General features: G+C 39.0%; 2 protein-coding genes across 2 annotated transcripts in view; one reads left to right on the top strand and one right to left on the bottom strand.

Moving 5' to 3' along the window:
* Positions 1-18,472, bottom strand: part of MAP3K2 (mitogen-activated protein kinase kinase kinase 2) — a 94,117-nt gene that overhangs the window by 51,325 nt on the left and 24,320 nt on the right. The window lies entirely within an intron of this gene.
* LOC138433748 (small ribosomal subunit protein eS1-like) lies at positions 4,609-7,657 on the top strand. Its single transcript, XM_069576888.1, has one exon. It carries the CDS (start codon positions 6,644-6,646, stop codon positions 7,595-7,597), a length of 954 nt encoding a protein of 317 aa, XP_069432989.1. The 5' UTR covers positions 4,609-6,643; the 3' UTR covers positions 7,598-7,657.

Here is an 18,472-nt window from a genome sequence, read left to right as displayed (position 1 = left end):
AGAAGCAAAACTATACCTATTTGCAGATGACAATCTTGTATACAGAAAGTCTAAGTTCACAAAAACAATATTAGAGTTAATGAAAGAGGTCAGCACAGTTGCAGGATACAAGATCAACACTTAAAATTATCAGTTGTATACCTATGGCTGATTCATGTTGAGGTTTGACAGAAAACAAAATTCTGTAAAGCAATTATCCTTCAATAAAAAATAAATTAATTAAAAAAATCAGTTGTATTTTTACACACAAGCAATGAACAATTTGGAATTAAAATTTAGAAATAAATTCCACTTATATTACCATCAAAATAATATAATGATTAGGAATATATTTAACAACAACAAGTCTTGTACACTGAAAACTATAAAATGCTTCTGAATAACATTAAAACAGATCTAAGTATCTGGAAAGACATTCCATGTTCATGGATTGGAAGAAAATGTTTTTAAGATGGTAAAACTCTCAGTTACCTACAGATTCAATGTAATCTCTATCAAAATTCCAATGATCTTTCTTTACAGCAATGAAAAGAGTGATACTTAAATGCATATGGAACTAAAAGAGACTCTGAAGAGCCAAAACAATATTGAAAAAGAAAAATAAAGTTGGAGGACTCACACTCTCTGATTTTAAAAATTACTACAAAGTTATAGCAATCAAAGCAGTGGGGGTACCGAAATAAGGCGAGAGACTGGTGAAACAGAAGTGAGAGTTCAGAAATAAACTCAAACATCTATAGTTAAATGAGTGCTAAGACACTGGGGAAATAATAATCATCAATAAATGGTACTGGACAACTAGATATCCACATGCCAAAACAAGAAGTTAGACCCCTACCTCACACATTATGCAAAAATTAATTCAACATGGATCAAACACAAAATGGAAAAGCTAAATGTATAAAAACTCTTAGAAGGGAACAGAGGTATAAACATCATTTTTTACCTACCACCCTGCAGAACTTACCTAAAGGGCACAAACTTTTAATATACATTTTACATACCCATTCACCCGCATAACCACAACAGATAAAAATACAGGCATTTCCAGGACCCATGAAGACTCCCTTGTACCTGTCCCCTGTCAGCCACCATTTCCCCGTAAGGGAACCTTCATCTTGACATTCACTGCCATAGATTAGTTTTGCCTTTTAACATTCCATGCTAACTGAAACATACAAGACCTATCTTTGTAGTTTTCTTTTTTATGTTTTTGGTTGTGCTGCACAATTTACAGGGTTTTAGCTCACCGACCAGGGACTGAACCCATGCCCTTGGCAGTGAGAGCCAGTGAAGCCCTAACCACTGGACCACCATGGAACTGCCTGTATCTATTTTCACTTGATATCGTATGTCTCTGAAATTCTTCAACATCATCTGTACAAGTATTTTATTCACTTTCATCACCGTGCAACATTCCATTATAAGCTTATACCTCGACTAATTCACCCATTCTACTACTGGTGGACATGAAGGCTGTCTCCAGTTACTGGCTATTACAAATAAAAGCTCTATGAACCTCTCGAACATGCCTTTTGGTAAACATAGACACATATTTCTGTTGGATATATATCCAAGGAGGGAACTGCTAAATCTCCAAGATGTGCATATAATTACCTTCAGCAGTTATGGAGGAGCATTTCTTCAAAGCAACTGTGTTAAGCAGATACTCTCATCAGTAACGCCAGAGCGTCCCAGTTCTTCCACAGCCTCACCAACCCCAGCGGTCATTCTGGTGGCTGTGTAATGCATTTATCACTATAGCTTTACTTTGCACTTATCTGGTGAGTAATGGTGTTGCGTACCATTTTCATTCGTTTACTGGCCATTCTGATACCCTCTTCTGTAAAGTGACGATTTAACAAGCCTTTTGCACATTTAAAAATTTTAAACACAAGAACTCTGTTGGATATGTTCATTATGGTCTATGTCTTATCTTTACACTTTGTTTACGGTATCTTCACTCTAACAAATCTAATGCAGTCAGTAAGTATACAGTGGAGAATTTGGGCAACTCCTTAATGAGGTGATTAAGATTAGCATCACATATAAAAGACATGGACATTCTGTGTCTCAAGGTTTAATACTCTGAGAAGGAAACAGCATAAACTAACCAGCTTTCTGAGACTGTATAACCTAAATATAATTAAATAAAGAAAACTCAGACAAAATGAGAAACACTGCATTGAAACAAAGAGACTGCATTCCTCAAAATGTCAATCAGATAAAAGTCAAAGAAGGGCTATGGAAATGTTGCAGATTCAAGGAGAGTAAAGAAACACAGCAACTTGATCTTTCCTGAACCTAGACTGGATCCTATACCAGAGAGAAACTGCTATACAGGCCATTATCAGGTCAAATGACAAAACTGGAATATGTATAGGAATTATTTCTTCAGAAAGGCTACATTCCAGTTACTATTGTCTCTGCTCTCCTCCTACATTTACGCTATGATAAAAATGTGCATGTGGGTTCTGGTGGTTATTAACTGGCATAAAAGACATATTAGTAACGAGCTTTCATCCACAAAACTGGTGGGAATTCAAATATATGGGCTGGCTAAAATACCAGAGAAACACTCCGCTACCCTGCATGAACAAAATATAAAAGCCTATCTATATTCTTTATTGTATTTTTAATTTAAAAAAATTTCTTATTGAAGTATAGTTGATTTACCACATTCTGTTAGTTTCTGGTGTACAGCAAGGTGATTCCGTTATACCTTTATACACATATTCTTTTTCATATTCTTTCTCATTATAGTTTATTACAGGATACTGAATAAAGTTCCCTATACTATCAGTTCAGTTCAGTCGCTCAGTCGTATTCGACTCTTTGCGACCCCATGGACTGCAGCATGCCAGGCTTCCCTGTCTGTCACCAACTCCCGGAGCATACTCAAACCCATGTCCATCGAATCAGTGATACCACCCAACAATCTCATCCTCTGTCATCCCCTTCTCCTCCCACCTTCAATCTTTCTCAGCATCAGGGTCTTTTCAAATGAGTCAGCTCTTCGCATCAGGTGGCCAAAGTATCGGAGTTTCAGTTTCAGCATCAGTCTTTCCAATGAATATACAGGACTAATTTCATTTAGGATGGACTGGTTGGATCTCCTTGCAGTCCAAGGGACTCTCAAGAGTCTTCTCCAACACCACAGTTCAAAGGCATCAATTCTTCGGCGCTCAGCTTTCTTTATAGTCCAACTCTCACATCCATACATGACTACTGGAAAAACCATAACTTTGACTAAACGGATCTTTGTTGGAAAAGTAATGTCTCTGCTTTTTAATATGCTGTCTAGGTTGATCACAGCTTTTCTTCCAAGGAGCATCTTTTAATTACATGGCTGCAGTCATCATCTGCAGTGATTTTAGAGACCAAAAAAAAATAAAGTCTGTCACTGTTTCCATTGGTTCCCCATCTATTTGCCATGAAGTGATGGGACCACATGCCATGATCTTCGTTTTCTGAATGTTGAGTTTTAAGCCAACTTTTTCACTCTCCTCTTTCACTTTCATCAAGAGGCTTTTTAGTTCCTCTTCACTTTCTGCCATAAGGGTGGTGTCATCTGCATATCTGAGGTTGATATTTCTCCTGGCAAGCTTGATTCCAGCTTGTGCTTCTTCCAGCCCAGCATTTCTCATGATGTACTCTGCATATAAGTTAAATATGCAGGGTGAAAATATACAGCCTTGACGTACTCCTTTCCCAATTTGGAACCAGTCTGCTGTTCCATGTCCAGTTCTAACTGTTGCTTCCTGACCTGCATACAGATTTCTCAAGAGGCAGGTCAGGTGGTCTGGTATTCCCATCTCTTGAAGAATTCCCATCTCTTTTCCACAGTTTGTTGTGATCCACACTGTCAAAGACTTTGGCGTAGTCAATAAAGCAAAAGTAGATGTTTTTCTGGAACTCTCTTGCTTTTTCCATGATCCAGCAGATGTTGGCAATTTGATCTCTGGTTCCCCTGCCTTTTCTAAATCCAGTTTGAACATCTGGAAGTTCACGGTTCACATACTGCTGAAGCCTAGCTTGAAGAATTTTGAGCATTACTTTGCTAGTGTGTGAGATGAGTCCAATTGTGCGGTAGTGTGAACCTTCTTTGGCATTAGAATGAAAACTGGCCTTTTCCAGTCCTGTGGCCACTGCTGAGTTTTCCACATTTGCTGGCATATTGAGTGTAGCACTTTCACAGCATCTTTTTGGAGTTTCACAAATCTTTTAGTAGTTGAAATAGCTCAATTGGAATTCCCTGTACTACACCTTGCTTTTTACCTATTTTATACATTGCTGTTGCTGTTAAGTCATGTCTGACTCTTTGCAACCCCATGGGCTGCAGCACATCAGGCTTACCTGTCCTTGACTATCTCCTAGAGGTTGCTCAAATTCATGTCCACTGAGATAACGATGTTATCCTCTGTCACCCTCTTCTCCTTTTGTCTTTTATCCTTCCCAGCATCAGGGTCTTTTCCAATTGAGTTGGCTCTTCATATCAGGTGGTCAAAGTACTGGAGCTACAGCTTCAATTTTATACATAGAAGCTTGTAACAGTTAATTCCAAATTCCTAATTTATCCCTCTCCCACCCCAAACAAGCTTATTTTCTATTTTTCTATATTTGTGAGTCCGTTTCTGCTTTGTAAGCAGATTCATCGGTGTCATATTTTAGATTCCACATGTAAGTAATATCATGATACTTTTCTTTCTGTATATGACTGACTTCACTTAGTATGATAACCTATAGGTCTATTCATGCTGCTGCAAATGGCATCATTTCATTCTTTTTTAAGGCTGAGCACACACACACATATATGTCTCACATTTTCTTTATCCTTACACCTGTCAATGGACATTTAAGCTGCTTCCATGTCCTGGCTATTGTAGACGTGCTGCTGTGAACACTGGGGTGCATCTTTCTTTTCAAATTAGAGTTTTCTCCCAATATATGCCCAGGAGAGGGACTGCTGGCTCACATGGCAACTCTAGTTTTAGCTCTTTAAGGCACCTCCGTACTGTTTTCCATGGTGGCTGTGCCAATCTATATTCCCTTTTCTCCACATCCTCTCCAGCATCTCTTATCTGTAGACTTTTTAAAGGTGGACATTATGGTTGGTGTGAGGTGGCACCTCATGGTTGTTCTGATCTCCATTTCTCTAGTAACTGGCAATGTTCAGCATGTCTTCATGCATCTATCGGCCATCTGAATGTCGTCTTTGGAGAAATGTGTATTTAGGTCTTCTGCCCATTTTTTGATTGGGTTGTTTGTTTTTCTGTTATGGGGATGTATAAGCTGTCTGCACATTTTGGGAATTAAGCCCTGGTTGGTCGCATCATTTGAAAATATTTTCTCCCAGTTTGCAGGCTGTCTTTCCGTTTTGTTTTTGTTTCTTTTGCTATGCAAAAGCTTATACATTTGATTAGGTCCCATTTGCTTAATTTTGCTTTTACTTCAATTGTCTTGGGAGACTGACTGAAGAAAACGCTGGCACCATTTACGTCAGAGAATGTTTTGCTTGTGTTCTCTTCTAGGAGTCTTACAGTATCATGTATCATATTTATTTAAGTCTCTAAGCCATTTTGAGTTTATTTTTGTCTGTGGTGTGAAGGTGTGTTCTAACTTCACTCATGCACATGTGGCTGTCCAGTTTTCCCAACACCACACTTGCTGAAGAGACTAACTTCTTCCCACTGTATATTCTTGCCTCCTTTGTTAGATTAACTGACCGTAGGTATGTGGTTTATTTCTATAAAAGCCTATCTTCTTAAAGACAGTGCCAAGGCCAGTCATTCATTTCGAGGAGTCTGGTTATTTAACGCCACCAATAAGATTAACCAACTCCTGCCTCTACAATTTTGTTGCATCTGTACATCAACTGAATCTTTCATGCAAGTTATGGCTGAAGTACCTTAAAGATAAGGAAGCTGAGGAGTTCACATGTTTACGAAGCAGATGGCACTTACTATTTTTGAACTTGCTTGCTAATAAATGATGGCAAAATAAAAGTCTACTATATTTGGAAGGATTTGGTCTAAAGTTCACTTTCACTATAAGCCAACAGATTATAAGAAAGCAGCTGATATTCACTTAAGTTCACTGATTGCTATATACTTTATTTACCTAAAATAACACAATAATTGTGCATAACCAATTAGACTTTGTTAAATTCACAACAGCCAACTTAGGACCACCTGACTCACTTTTGCTACATCTAAGAGTCTTTCCCCCGAGTCTTTAAGTGGCTACTAAGGTCTACTGACCATCTAATATAAAACATTTCCCTCCCTCACTCACTTTTTTTTTTACATCATCCTATTTTTGCTTCTTTATAAAACATATCATCACATAAAAATTCTTTTAGTCAGTTTATTTATTAATTACACCTCCATTCCCACTGGCACACGGGAGCCTTAAGAACAGAGACTCTGTTGATATGACTGATCACTGCACCTCTGATGTACAGAATAGTGCATGGCTCATAGAAGGTGCTGGGTATTTCAGAATAAAAGACAGAAAAAATTAAAAAGTGGGAGGTGGAGAATAAGAGAAGACAGGAGTTATCTTGCAAAGATCAAAAAACTAACTCTAAAAGAATGGGTTGGGGGGGCAGGGACGTCTACACAAGTGCTCAGATACTAAGAAAATGAGTAAGACATTAGGAAGACAGTTTTGTACTCCACACTCAAAAAGCCCATGGACCAATAAAGAAAAGAGAAAAAGACACTGCAGTAGTATTATGGATTTTAACAGAGATATGTCATCAAAATACACGTTAAGACCTTTTGGCTCTCTGAGCGGCACCATGGCGGTCGGCAAGAACAAGCGCCTTATGAAAGGAGGCAAAAAGGGAGCCAAGAAGAAAGTGGTTGACCCATTTTCTAAAAAAGATTGGTATGATGTGAAAGCACCAGCTATGTTCAATATAAGGAATATTGGGAAAACACTGGTCACGAGAACTCAAGGAACCAAAATAGCATCTGATGGCCTCAAAGGTCGTGTTTTTGAAGTGAGTCTTGCTGATCTGCAGAATGATGAAGTAGCATTTAGAAAATTCAAGCTAATTACTGAGGATGTTCAGGGCAAAAACTGCCTGACCGACTTTCATGGTATGGATCTTACCCGTGACAAAATGTGCTCCATGGTCAAAAAATGGCAGACCATGATTGAAGCTCACGTTGATGTCAAGACTACCAATGGTTACTTGCTTCGTCCGTTCTGCGTGGGTTTTACTAAAAAGCGCAACCATCAGATTCGGAAGACCTCTTACGCCCAGCACCAGCAGGTGCTCCAGATCCGCAAGAAGATGATGGAGATCATGACCCGAGAGGTGCAGACCAACGACCTGAAAGAGGTGGTCAATAAACTGATTCCAGATAGCATTGGAAAAGACACAGAAAAGGCTTGCCAATCTATTTATCCGCTCCATGATGTCTTCGTTAGAAAAGTAAAAATGCTGAAGAAGCCCAAATTTGAATTGGGAAAACTCATGGAGCTACATGGTGAAGGTAGTAGTTCTGGAAAAGCTACTGGGGATGAGACAGGTGCTAAAGTTGAACGAGCTGATGGATACGAGCCACCAGTCCAAGAATCGGTTTAAAATGCAGACTCTTAATGGTGAAAAATAAAAGATCTTATTTGTGGTAAAAAAAAAAAAAAACACGTTAAGAAATAGCCCACTGTGTGATAGTATCTGCCATACTATACTCCAACTATTAATAACTTAAGAGTAAGTGCATTTCCCCCATCCACAAGTAGATTATGAATTGAGATCAAATGTTTCACCTAAAAATGACAGGCAAAAGTGCTACTCAATCTAAATGTATCAAACCATTCTAACAAGATTTTAATGACTTTCACATTTAAAGAAATGAATAATGGTTAGGAGGCTCCATCCTGATATGAATAAATTGTAAGTTAAAAGAGATCTATGATCAGGAACAAGAAAAGGGTGCCTACTCTTGCCACTATTATTCAGCACAGTTTTGGAAGTCCTAGCTATGGCAATCAGAGAAGAAAATGAAATAAAAGGAAGCCAGATTGGAAAAGAAGTAAAACTCTTGTTTGCAAACAACACAATATTATACACAAAAAACCCTAAAGACTGTGTCAGAAAATTACTAGAGCTAATCAGTGAATTTAGTAAAGTTGCAGGATACAAAAATCAATACACAGAAATCACTTACATTCCTATACATGAACAATGAGACATCAGAAAGAGAAATTAAGGAATCAAGCCCATTTACCACTGCAACATAAAGAATAAAATGCCTAGGAATAAATCTGCCTAAGGAGACAAAGAGCTGTACACAGAAAACTGTGAGACACTGATGAAAGAAACTGAAGATCACAGAAACAGAGATATTCCATGTTTCTGGGGTGTAAGAATCAATACGGTGAAAATGACTACACTACCAAATGCAATCTACAGATTCAATGCAATCCTCATCAAATAACCAATGGCATTTTCCACAGAACTAAAGCAGAAAATTTCATAATTCATATGGAAACACAAAAGACCCCAAATAGCCAAAGCAATCTTGAAAAAGAAGAATGGATCTGGAGGTTTCCTGACTTCAGACTATACTACAAAGCTACAGCAATCAAAACTATATGGTACTGGCACAAAAAAAGACACACAGACCAATGGAACAAGATAGGAAGCCCAGACGCAAACCCACGCACCCATGGGCACCTTATCTTTCACGAAGGAGGAAAGAATATGCACTGGAAAAAAGACACACAGACCAACGGAGCAAGATAGGAAGCCCAGACGCAAACCCATGCACCTATAGGCACCTTATCGTTGACAAAGGAGGAAAGAATATGCACTGGAAAAAAGATAGCCTCTTCAATAAATGGTGCTGGGAAAACTGGAAAGCTGCATGTAAAAGAATGAAATTAAAACACTTCCTTACACTATATACAAAGATAAATTCAAAGTGGATTAAAGACCTAAATTTAAGACCAGAAACTATAAAACTCTTAGAAGGAAACATAGGCAGAACACTTCATGACATAAATCACAGCAAGATCCTCTATGACTCACCTCCTAGAGTAATGAAATAAAAACAAAAATAAACAAGCGGGACATAATTAAACTGAAAAGCTTTTTCACAGCAACGGAAACTAAAAACAAGGTGAAAAGACAACCATCAGAATGGGAGAAAACAACAGCAAATCAAACAACTGACAAAGGATTATTTCCAAAATATTCAAGCAGTGCATACAAGTCAAAACCAGAAAAACGAACAACCCAATCAAAGAGTGGGCAAAAGACCTACACAGACATTTCTCCAAAGAAAACATATAGATGGCTAATAAACACAAGAAAAGATGCCCAACATTGCTTATTATTAGACAAACGCAATAATGAAAACTACAAGGAGATACCACCTCCCACTGGCCATCATCAGAAAATCCACACACAATAAATGCCAGAGAACATGAGAAGAAAGGGGAACTGCCTTCCACTCTTTGAGGGAATGTAAATCAGCACAGCCACTATGGAAGACTATGGACAGTCCCTGAAAAACCAGGAATGAAACTACCACACGACCCAAAAATCCCACTCCTCGGCACACACCCTGAGAAAAACGTAACTGAAAAAGATACATTTACCCCAGTGTTCACTGCAGCACTATCTACAGTAGCTAGGACGTGGAAGCAACCTAGATGTCCGTCGAAAGATGAATGGATGGAGAAGCTGTGGTACAGATACACAATGGAATATTACTCAGCCATAAAAAAAGGAACACATCTGAGTTAGTTCTACTGAGGTGGGTGAACTAGAGACTATTATCCAGAATGAAGTATGTCAGAAGAGAAAAACAAGTATCACATATTAGTCCACATGTATGGAATCTAGAAAGACGGTACTAATCATTCTATCTGCATGGCAGCAGAGGAGATGCAGACATAAAGAACAGACTTATGGACACGGGGTGAGGGTTGGGAAGGAGAGGGTGGGATGGATGGAGAGAGCAGTATGGAAACATATACACCACCATATGTAAAAGCAGTGCTAAAAGAGAAATGTATAGCTATCATGAAGTGGAAGCAGTGCTGAGAGAGGAATTTATATCTGTAAATGTACATATGAGAAAAGATTTCAAATCAACAACCTAACTTTACATCTTAAGGAACCAGAAAAAGAACAAACTAAACCCAAAGCTAGCAGAAGAAAGGAAATAATAAAGATTAGAGCAGAGAGAAGCAAAATAAAGAGATAAATAATAAAAGAAAAATCAGTAAAACCAAGAGGTGATTCTTCAAAAAGATCAACAAAATGGGCAAAATTTTAGCTAGACTAAGAAGAGAGAAAAGAGTCAAATAACTAAGATAAAAAATGAAAGAGGAAACATTACAGAAGTAAAAATAATCAGGAAATTCCTTAGCAGTCCAGTGGTTAGAACACCACACTTCCTCTGTAGGAGGTACACAGGTTCAATCTCTGGTTGGGAAACCAAGATTCCATATGCCATGTGGCACAGCTAAAAAACAAACAACAACAACAAAAAAAAACCAAATGAATAAACAAGCAAAAACCTCCTAAAAAGAAAAGTCTAGGTCTAGACGGTTCCACTGGTAATATTCTACATTAGAAGAAATTCTTCCAAAAAACTGAAGAGGAAGGAAAATCTGCTAACTCATTGGATGAGGCCAACATTAGCCTGATACCAAAGCCAGACAAAGTCATGACAGGAAGACTACAGACCAATGATCTCTTATGAATACTGATACAAAACCCTTAACAAGGTACTAGGAAACAAAACTAAGCAGCATAGCAAAAGGGTTACGCATCACAATCAAGTGGGATTGATTATTACAAGGCAAGATGATTCAACACATGAAAACATCAATGTCATAAATCACATTAAGGGAAGGAAGGGGGAAAAAACAGTTCTCTCCATTGATGCATAAAAAGCATTTAACAAAATCTAATACTCTTTCATGATGAAACACTCAGGAAACTAGCAACTGAAGGAAATCCCCTGAGCATAATGAAGGTCATATAAGAAAAGCCTATATCTGACATCACACTCAGGGCAAACCACTGAAGGCTTCTCCCTACGCCTTTCCTGTCCAGACCAGGGACAAGACTCAGACGTCCACTTGGCCACTCTTACTCAGCACAGTGTTGGGAGTTCTAGTAGGATCAACAGGCATGAAAACAGACAGACTTCCACATCAGAATCCAAGAAGCAAAATTATCTCTATTTGAAGGCGACATGATCTCAAATACAGAAATGCCTAAAGATTATGTGTACACACATACATACACGATGTTGAAGCTAATAAACATATTCAACAACACTGCGTGTATTGTTACAAATCAACACACAAAAGCCAATTTATTTCTACACACTATGAACAATCAGAAAATGAAATTAAGAAAATCCCACTTACAATAGCATCAAAAATAATCAAGTACTCATCAATTAACCAAGGTACTAAAAGACTTATACAATGAAAACTACAGAATGCTGCTAAATAAATAAAAATGACACAAATAAATGAAACATATCCCATGTCCATGAATTAGAAGACTTAATACTAAGATGTCAATACTACACAAAATGATCAATAGATTTGATGTAAACCCTATCAAAATCCCAATGACATTTTTTGCAGAAACAGAAAAATCCATCCAAAAGTTCATATGAAATCTCAAGGGATCCCAAATAATCGAAACAATCCTGAAAAAAATAAAACTAGAGGACTCACACTTTCTGATTTTAAAACTCACTCCAAAGTTACAGTAATCATAACAACACAGTACTGGTAATAAAGACCAATGGAATAGAGCCCAGGATTATACCCTTGCATATTTGGTCAAATAATTTTTGACAAGAGTGCCAAGACTATTTAAGAGGGAAAGCATAGTGTTTTAATAATATGGTGATGGGAAAACTGGAAAATATCCACATGCCAAAAAAAAAAAAAAGTAGCTGGTACTTTACACCAGACACAAAAACCGCCTTAAAATGGATCATAAACCTAAATGTAAAAGCTAAAACAACAGAACTCTTCAAAGTATAAAGGGAAACCATTTTTGCAACAATCTCTTGAATGTGACATCAAAAGCACAGTCAACAAGAGAAAAAATAGTTAAACTGGAGTTAATCAAAATTTAAAACACCTCATGGATAAACCCAGAGGACGTTATGTTAAGTGAAATAATCCAGGTGGAGGAAGGCAAACAACGCATGATTCCACTTATATGCAGCATCTAAGACAGTCAAATTTACAGAAGCACAGAATAAGACTGTGGCTGTTGGATTGGGGGGGGGGGTTTGTCAGGTAGCAAAAATGGGGCATTTTTATTCAATGTATGTAAAATTTCAGTTACGCTGATGATTTAAGTTCTAGAGATCTGCTGTAAAACATATTGCCTAAAGTCATTAATATGGTATTGGGCACTTCAAATTTTGTTAAGAAGGTAGATGTCATGGGAAGTATTCTTGTTGTTGTTCAGTTGGTAAGTCATATCCAGCTCTTTGCAACCCCATAAACTGTAGCACACCAGGCTTCCCTGTCTTTCAACTATCTTCTGGAGCTTGCTCAAACGCATGTCCATTGAGTCTCTCTTGGCCTGTCTTTTCCAGCATCAGGGTCTTTTCCGATGAGTTGGATCTTCTCATCAGGTAGCCAAAGTATTGGAGCTTCAGCTTCAGCAGTAGACCTTTCAATGAATATTTAGGACTGATTTCCTTTAAGAATTGACTGGTTTCATCTCTCAAGAGTCTTCTTCAGCACCACAGTTCGAAAGCATCAATTCTTTGGCACTCAGCCTTCTTTTTGGTCCAACTCACATCTGCACATGACTACTGGAAAAACCATTGCTTTGACTATATGGACTTTTGTCAGTAAAGTGATGTCTCTGCTTTTTAATATGCTGTATAGGTTTGTCATAGCTTTTCTTTCAAGGAGAAAGCACCTTTTAATTTCATGGCTGCAGTTACCATCCGCAGTGATTTTGGAGCCCAAGAAAATAAAATAAAATCTGTCACTGTTTCCACTTTTCCCCCATCTGTTTGCCATGAAGTAATGAGACCAGATGCCATGATTTCTGTCTTTTGAATGTTGAGTTCTAAGCCAGTTTTTTCACTCTCCTCTTTCACCCCCATCAAGAGGCTCTCCTCTTTGTTTTCTGCCATAAGGGTGGTATCATCTGCGTATCTGAGATTGTTGATATTTCTCCCTGCAATCTTGATTCCAGTCTGTGATTCATCCAGCCCTTGCATGATGTACTCTGCATTTAAGTTAAATAAGCAGGATGACAATATATAGCCTTGACTTACTCCTTTCCCACCACCAAAAAAAGAAAGCGGGGAAAGGGACACAAGCAATTTGGGGGAGGCACTGCATGTTTCTATTACTCCAATTGTGGTAACAGCATCTTGAGTGTTCATTTATGTACTAACTCAAAAACTGTATACATCAAATATGTGCAGTTATTTTATCAGTTACACCTTAATAAAACTTTAAAAAATTTTAAACTTCTGTGCATCAAAGGACACAATCAGCAGGGTGAAAAGATAATCCATGGAATGGGAGAAAATATTTGCAAATCATTTATCTGTTAAGAGGTTAATGTCCAAATTTATCAGTTACTCTTACAGTTCAACAAAAAAAAAGACTAAAAAATGGACAAAGGACTCAAGTCATTTCTCCAAAGAATATCACCAATCATTAGGGAAACAAACACAAAATCAAAACAATGAAATATCATCTCACACCCATACAATGGCTACTGTTAAGAAAAATGAAAGTAAATGTTGGCAAAATGTGGAGAATTTGGAACTCCTGTATACTGTTGGTAGGAATGTGCAGTCACTATGGAAAACAGTTTGGTGGGTCCTCAGAAATTAAAAACTAAGTTACCATTCTGTGCTGTGCTTAGTCGCTCAGCTGTGTCCAACTAGTTGCAACCCCATGGACTGTAGCCCACCAAGCCCCTCTCTGTGGGGATTCTCCAGGCAAGAATACTGGAGTGGGTTACCATGCCCTCCTCCAGGGGATCTTCCCAACTCAGGGATCAAACCCAGGTTTCCCACGGTGCAGGCAGATTCTTTACCAGCTGAGCCACCAGGGAAGCCCAAGAATACTGGAGTGAGGAGCCTATCCCTTCTCCAGCAGATATTCCTGACCCAGGAATCTAGCTGGGGTCTCCTGCATTCCAGGCAGATTCTTTACCAATTGAGCAATCAGAGAAACATATATATAATGGAGAATTATTCAGCCTTAAAAAGGAATTCGATCTTTACATATGCTACAACAGGGATAAACTTTAAGGACATTTTACTAAATGAAATAAGCCAGTCAACAAAAATATAAATAGTGTATGATTCTACTTATTTAAGTCAAATTCACACAGACAGAAAGTAGAAAGAAAGTTGTCAGAGGAAAAGGAGTTTTGTTTAATGCATCTAGAGTTTCAGTTTTGCAAGATCAAAGAGTTCTAGAAATGGATGGTGGTGACAGTGAAATGTACTAGCAATGGCATGTAAGAATGCTAGTATATTTAATGTCACTGTACTATACAGTTTAAAAAAATAGTGAAGATGGTAGATTTTAAGTTATCTGTATTTTACCACAATTTTAAACAACCTGCTCCAGTATTCTTGCCTGGGAAATCCCATGGACTAAGGAGCCTGGCAGGCTACACAGTTCATGGGGTTGCAAGAGTCAGACATGACTTAGCAACTAAACCACCACCACAATTTTTAAAAATACCAAGAAAACCCCCAAAACTCTTATTTCTTGCAAAATACCAACAAGACTCAACTCTAAAACCTAATGATCCTACCCTGTCCTTTCCTTCAAATGCAACCATTTACTTCTTCAATGTAGGAATTGACTGTGTATTCCAAATGATCTACTAACACTGCAAATTTCTCCATTTCAAACACTTTTTGAGGACTACTATTCACTAGTGTCTTAAAAAACAAACAAAGAACAAGTTATTAAGTGTCTACTCACTATGCGCCGCATATGCTGCTGTACTCTCGCGGCTTACGCTTTAATGAGGAAGACAAAACATGTGACTACCAAGTGCCAATGAAGAGAATGAACAGTGAGTGAGAGAACATGGAAAACCTCTGAAACTGAGGAGGTCAGCGGGAAAACTCTCAAAGCTGGAAAGAAGCACACACAAATGCCCAAAAAGCTCAGCATGCTCCAGGAACTGCAGGAAGAACTGCGTGATCAGTATCTTACAAAGCAAAGAGGGAGCGGCAATGCATGCACCGAGACTGCGAGCCAGAGCTACAGCCAAGGTCACAGAGGAAGCTAGACAGAGTGTGTGACGCGCCGGAGGGCTGCTAATGGTTTTAAGCAAAGTAAGACACAATTTGGTTTGAGGGGTTTTCCCTGTTTGGTTGGTTGGGTTTTGTTTGTTTTTTCATCTGTTCTTAATGTCACATTGGTTGCTCAGTAAATAGCCAAAATGTGTATCAGGCACAGACAGGATATATTATAAATTCGAACACTGAATGTTAGTTTGCTCATTTACTTTATTACATACACATGTTATAAAACATGGGTATTTATTCATATTGAGCAAAAAATCCTTAAAAGTTAAAACATATGTTGAGCAAAAAAGCAAACAAAAAAGAATCCTTACAGAGTATTTTCATCTGTAAAAGAGGGGAGGAGTAACTTTACGGAGCAGAAATACAATGACTACTGCCTCAGCTAGGCGACCAATACCAGCATTACAGTGAGGAAATCATGTTTATGCTCTTGTTCAGTCACCAAGTGTGCCTGACTCTTCGCAACCCCGAGGAGCACACCACGCTTCCCTGTCCCTCCTCATCTCCTGGAGTTTGCCCAAGTCCGTGTCCATTTATTCAGTCATGCCATACTCAGCCTTTAATACGATGTTATAAAATGTGACAAAAATAGCACTTTATCTTTGTGATCTTCCTCCAAGAACTCAAAAACTAAGTAACATAAAACATTAATCAAAATGAAATTTGAGAGACAGTCAATGAAACACCTCATCAGTATTCTTCAAAACTATCAAGGTCATTAAAAACAAGGAATGTTTGAGAAACTGCCACAATCCAGAGGAATTAAAGCATTATAAAAACCAAATGCAACACTGTATCCTCGATGAGATCCTGCAATGGAGAAAGGACAATGAAATCTTAAGAAAGTATGAGGTTAATAAAGATGTATCAATAATGCTTGGAGAAGGAAATGGCAACCCACTCCAGCGGTCCTGCCTGGGAAATCCCCCGGAAAGAGGAGCCTGGCAGGCTACAGACCATGGAGCTGCAAAGAGTCAGACACAACTTAGCGACTAAACAACAGAAACAATCAGTACTGCTCCCTTACTTGTGACAGATGTATACCTAAGATGCTAACGCTAGGGAAACTGGATACAGAGTACAAGAACCCTCTTCACTATTTAAAAACTTTCCCGTAAATCTAGAACATTTGCAAACTCAAAAAATTATTTAAAGAATGAACTGTAAAAGGAACATAAGCAGCAAAAACTAGTTATAAGATTACTTAGGTCCAGAGAGAGATGGTGATACATTAAAATGTTTAGAATAATATAGCATCAGGGAAGATGGAGAAAAAAAGATGGATTCAAGGCATATTTTGAAGACAGAATAAAAAGACCTTGGGGGGCTTCTCTGGTGGCTCACTGGTAAAGAATCCACCATCCAGTGGAGGAGACAGGGGTTCGATCCCTGAGCCAGGAAGATTCCCCGTCCTGTGGAACTAAGCCCACGCGCCACGACTACTAAGCCCATGCTCTAGAGCCCACAATCCGCTGGTGAAGTCCACACACCAGAGCCTGTGCTTGCCTGCACGCTGCAACGAAGAGTAGCCCTGGTCACCACAGCTATAGAGAAAAGGCCTGTACAGCAACAAGACTCCCCACAACCAAAAATAAATGAATAAAATTATAAAAATTAAAAAAAAAAAGAATTTGGGACTTCCAGTTAACGCAGAATACTGAAGTCAGCATATCCTCGTCTCCAAAAATAAGAATAAAACTGGACAAATTGCCAAAAACTATTTCAGGGATTTGGAAATTACCAAAAGATAAACAACAAATTGAGAAGTATTTATTCATGGAAAACTACCAGACCTTCAGGTAAAGCAGAGGCAGTCTGTAGATTCCCAACACTAACCTAGCTTGGTCTACATAAGAACTTTCAACAGTTTTGAAACTCAGCAACTCTTGCTAGAGGGGTTGACGTGATTTGGAGTGAAAGATGAAAAGTCACACTAAATACCAACACCAAAAATAAAAGGAAAAAACACGGTAAAAATGAATGGGGAAAACCAGTAACTCTATTAGGAGGAGGAGGAAGAAAAGTGCCTCAGGTGAAGGCAAAGGCAGACTGGCCAAAAACTTAACAGGAAGATCTTGAAAATCAGAGAGCCACAGAAGTCCTCGATGGACTCTACAAATCCCCAGCTGAGTAGGAAGCTATGAGCACGCACAGACATGAATGCACAGACCCAAGGCATGAACAGACCCAAAAGGGCCAGGTACAAAACGAAAACTAAGGTCCACGTGGCTGCTGCCTTCAGTTTGTGCTATTCATACACACCCACCGGAAGATGGCTGAAGTCATCTTTGAGGTATCTGCATGCAACCTCTGCCCAATCACTGCCTGACTACTAAGTCACACAATTACAGGGCAACCCTAGGGAGTCTGCCTTACAAGACACAGACAGGAAAGCAAACAAAAGATCACTAAGCAATATGATAACAGCCCAACAAGCGTGGGCAACAGCGCACTCCACAGATCGAGCTGCATTTGAAGCTGGCTCTAAGGGGACACAGCTGTGCAGAGCAGCCTTTCGGACTCTGCGGGAGAGGGCGAGGCTGGGATGGTTTGGGAGAATGGCACTGACACACGTGTATTATCATATGTGAAATAGATCGCCAGTCCAGGTTCGATGCATGAGGCAGGGTGCTCAGGGCTGGTGCACTGGGAATGACCCTGAGGGATGGGATGGGGAGGGAGGTGGGAGGGGGGTTCAGGATGGGGAACACATGGACACCCATGGCTGATTCGTGTCAATGTGTGGCAAAACCACGACAATATTGTAAAGTAATTAGCCTCCAATTAAAATAAATAAATTTAAAAGAATAAAGTTTTTTTTTTTTAAAAAGAGTCCAATCCAAAATTCCTATATTATCTAATTTTCCGGGGGGGGGGGGGGGGAGTGAGGTAAGCAAACAAAGAGTAAAGTGGGACCCACACTTAAGATTTTTTTAAAAAAGCTGTCAGTAGAGACAAACTCTGGGTAGGTCCAGATGTTGAAATTTGTGCTTAGTCGCTCAGTCATGTCCAACTCTTTGCGACCCCATGGACTGTCACCTCCCAGGTTCCTCTGTCCATGGGGATTCTCCAGGCAAAAATACTGAGGTGGGTTGCCATGTCCTCCTCCAGGGGATGTTCCCAACCCAGGGACTGAACCCAGGTCTCCCACACTGCAC

Source organism: Ovis canadensis, chromosome 2 (genome assembly GCF_042477335.2).
Source record: "Ovis canadensis isolate MfBH-ARS-UI-01 breed Bighorn chromosome 2, ARS-UI_OviCan_v2, whole genome shotgun sequence".
In the NCBI taxonomy this organism is placed as follows: Eukaryota; Metazoa; Chordata; class Mammalia; order Artiodactyla; family Bovidae; genus Ovis; species Ovis canadensis.
The sequence above is the reverse complement of the archived record's forward strand: the minus strand, read 5'-3'. Positions and strand labels throughout refer to the sequence as shown.

Excerpts from the sequence above, each read along its gene's own strand:
- LOC138433748 (XM_069576888.1), top strand. The coding sequence starts at position 6,644 with ATGAGTAAGACATTAGGAAGACAGTTTTGTACTCCACACTCAAAAAGC.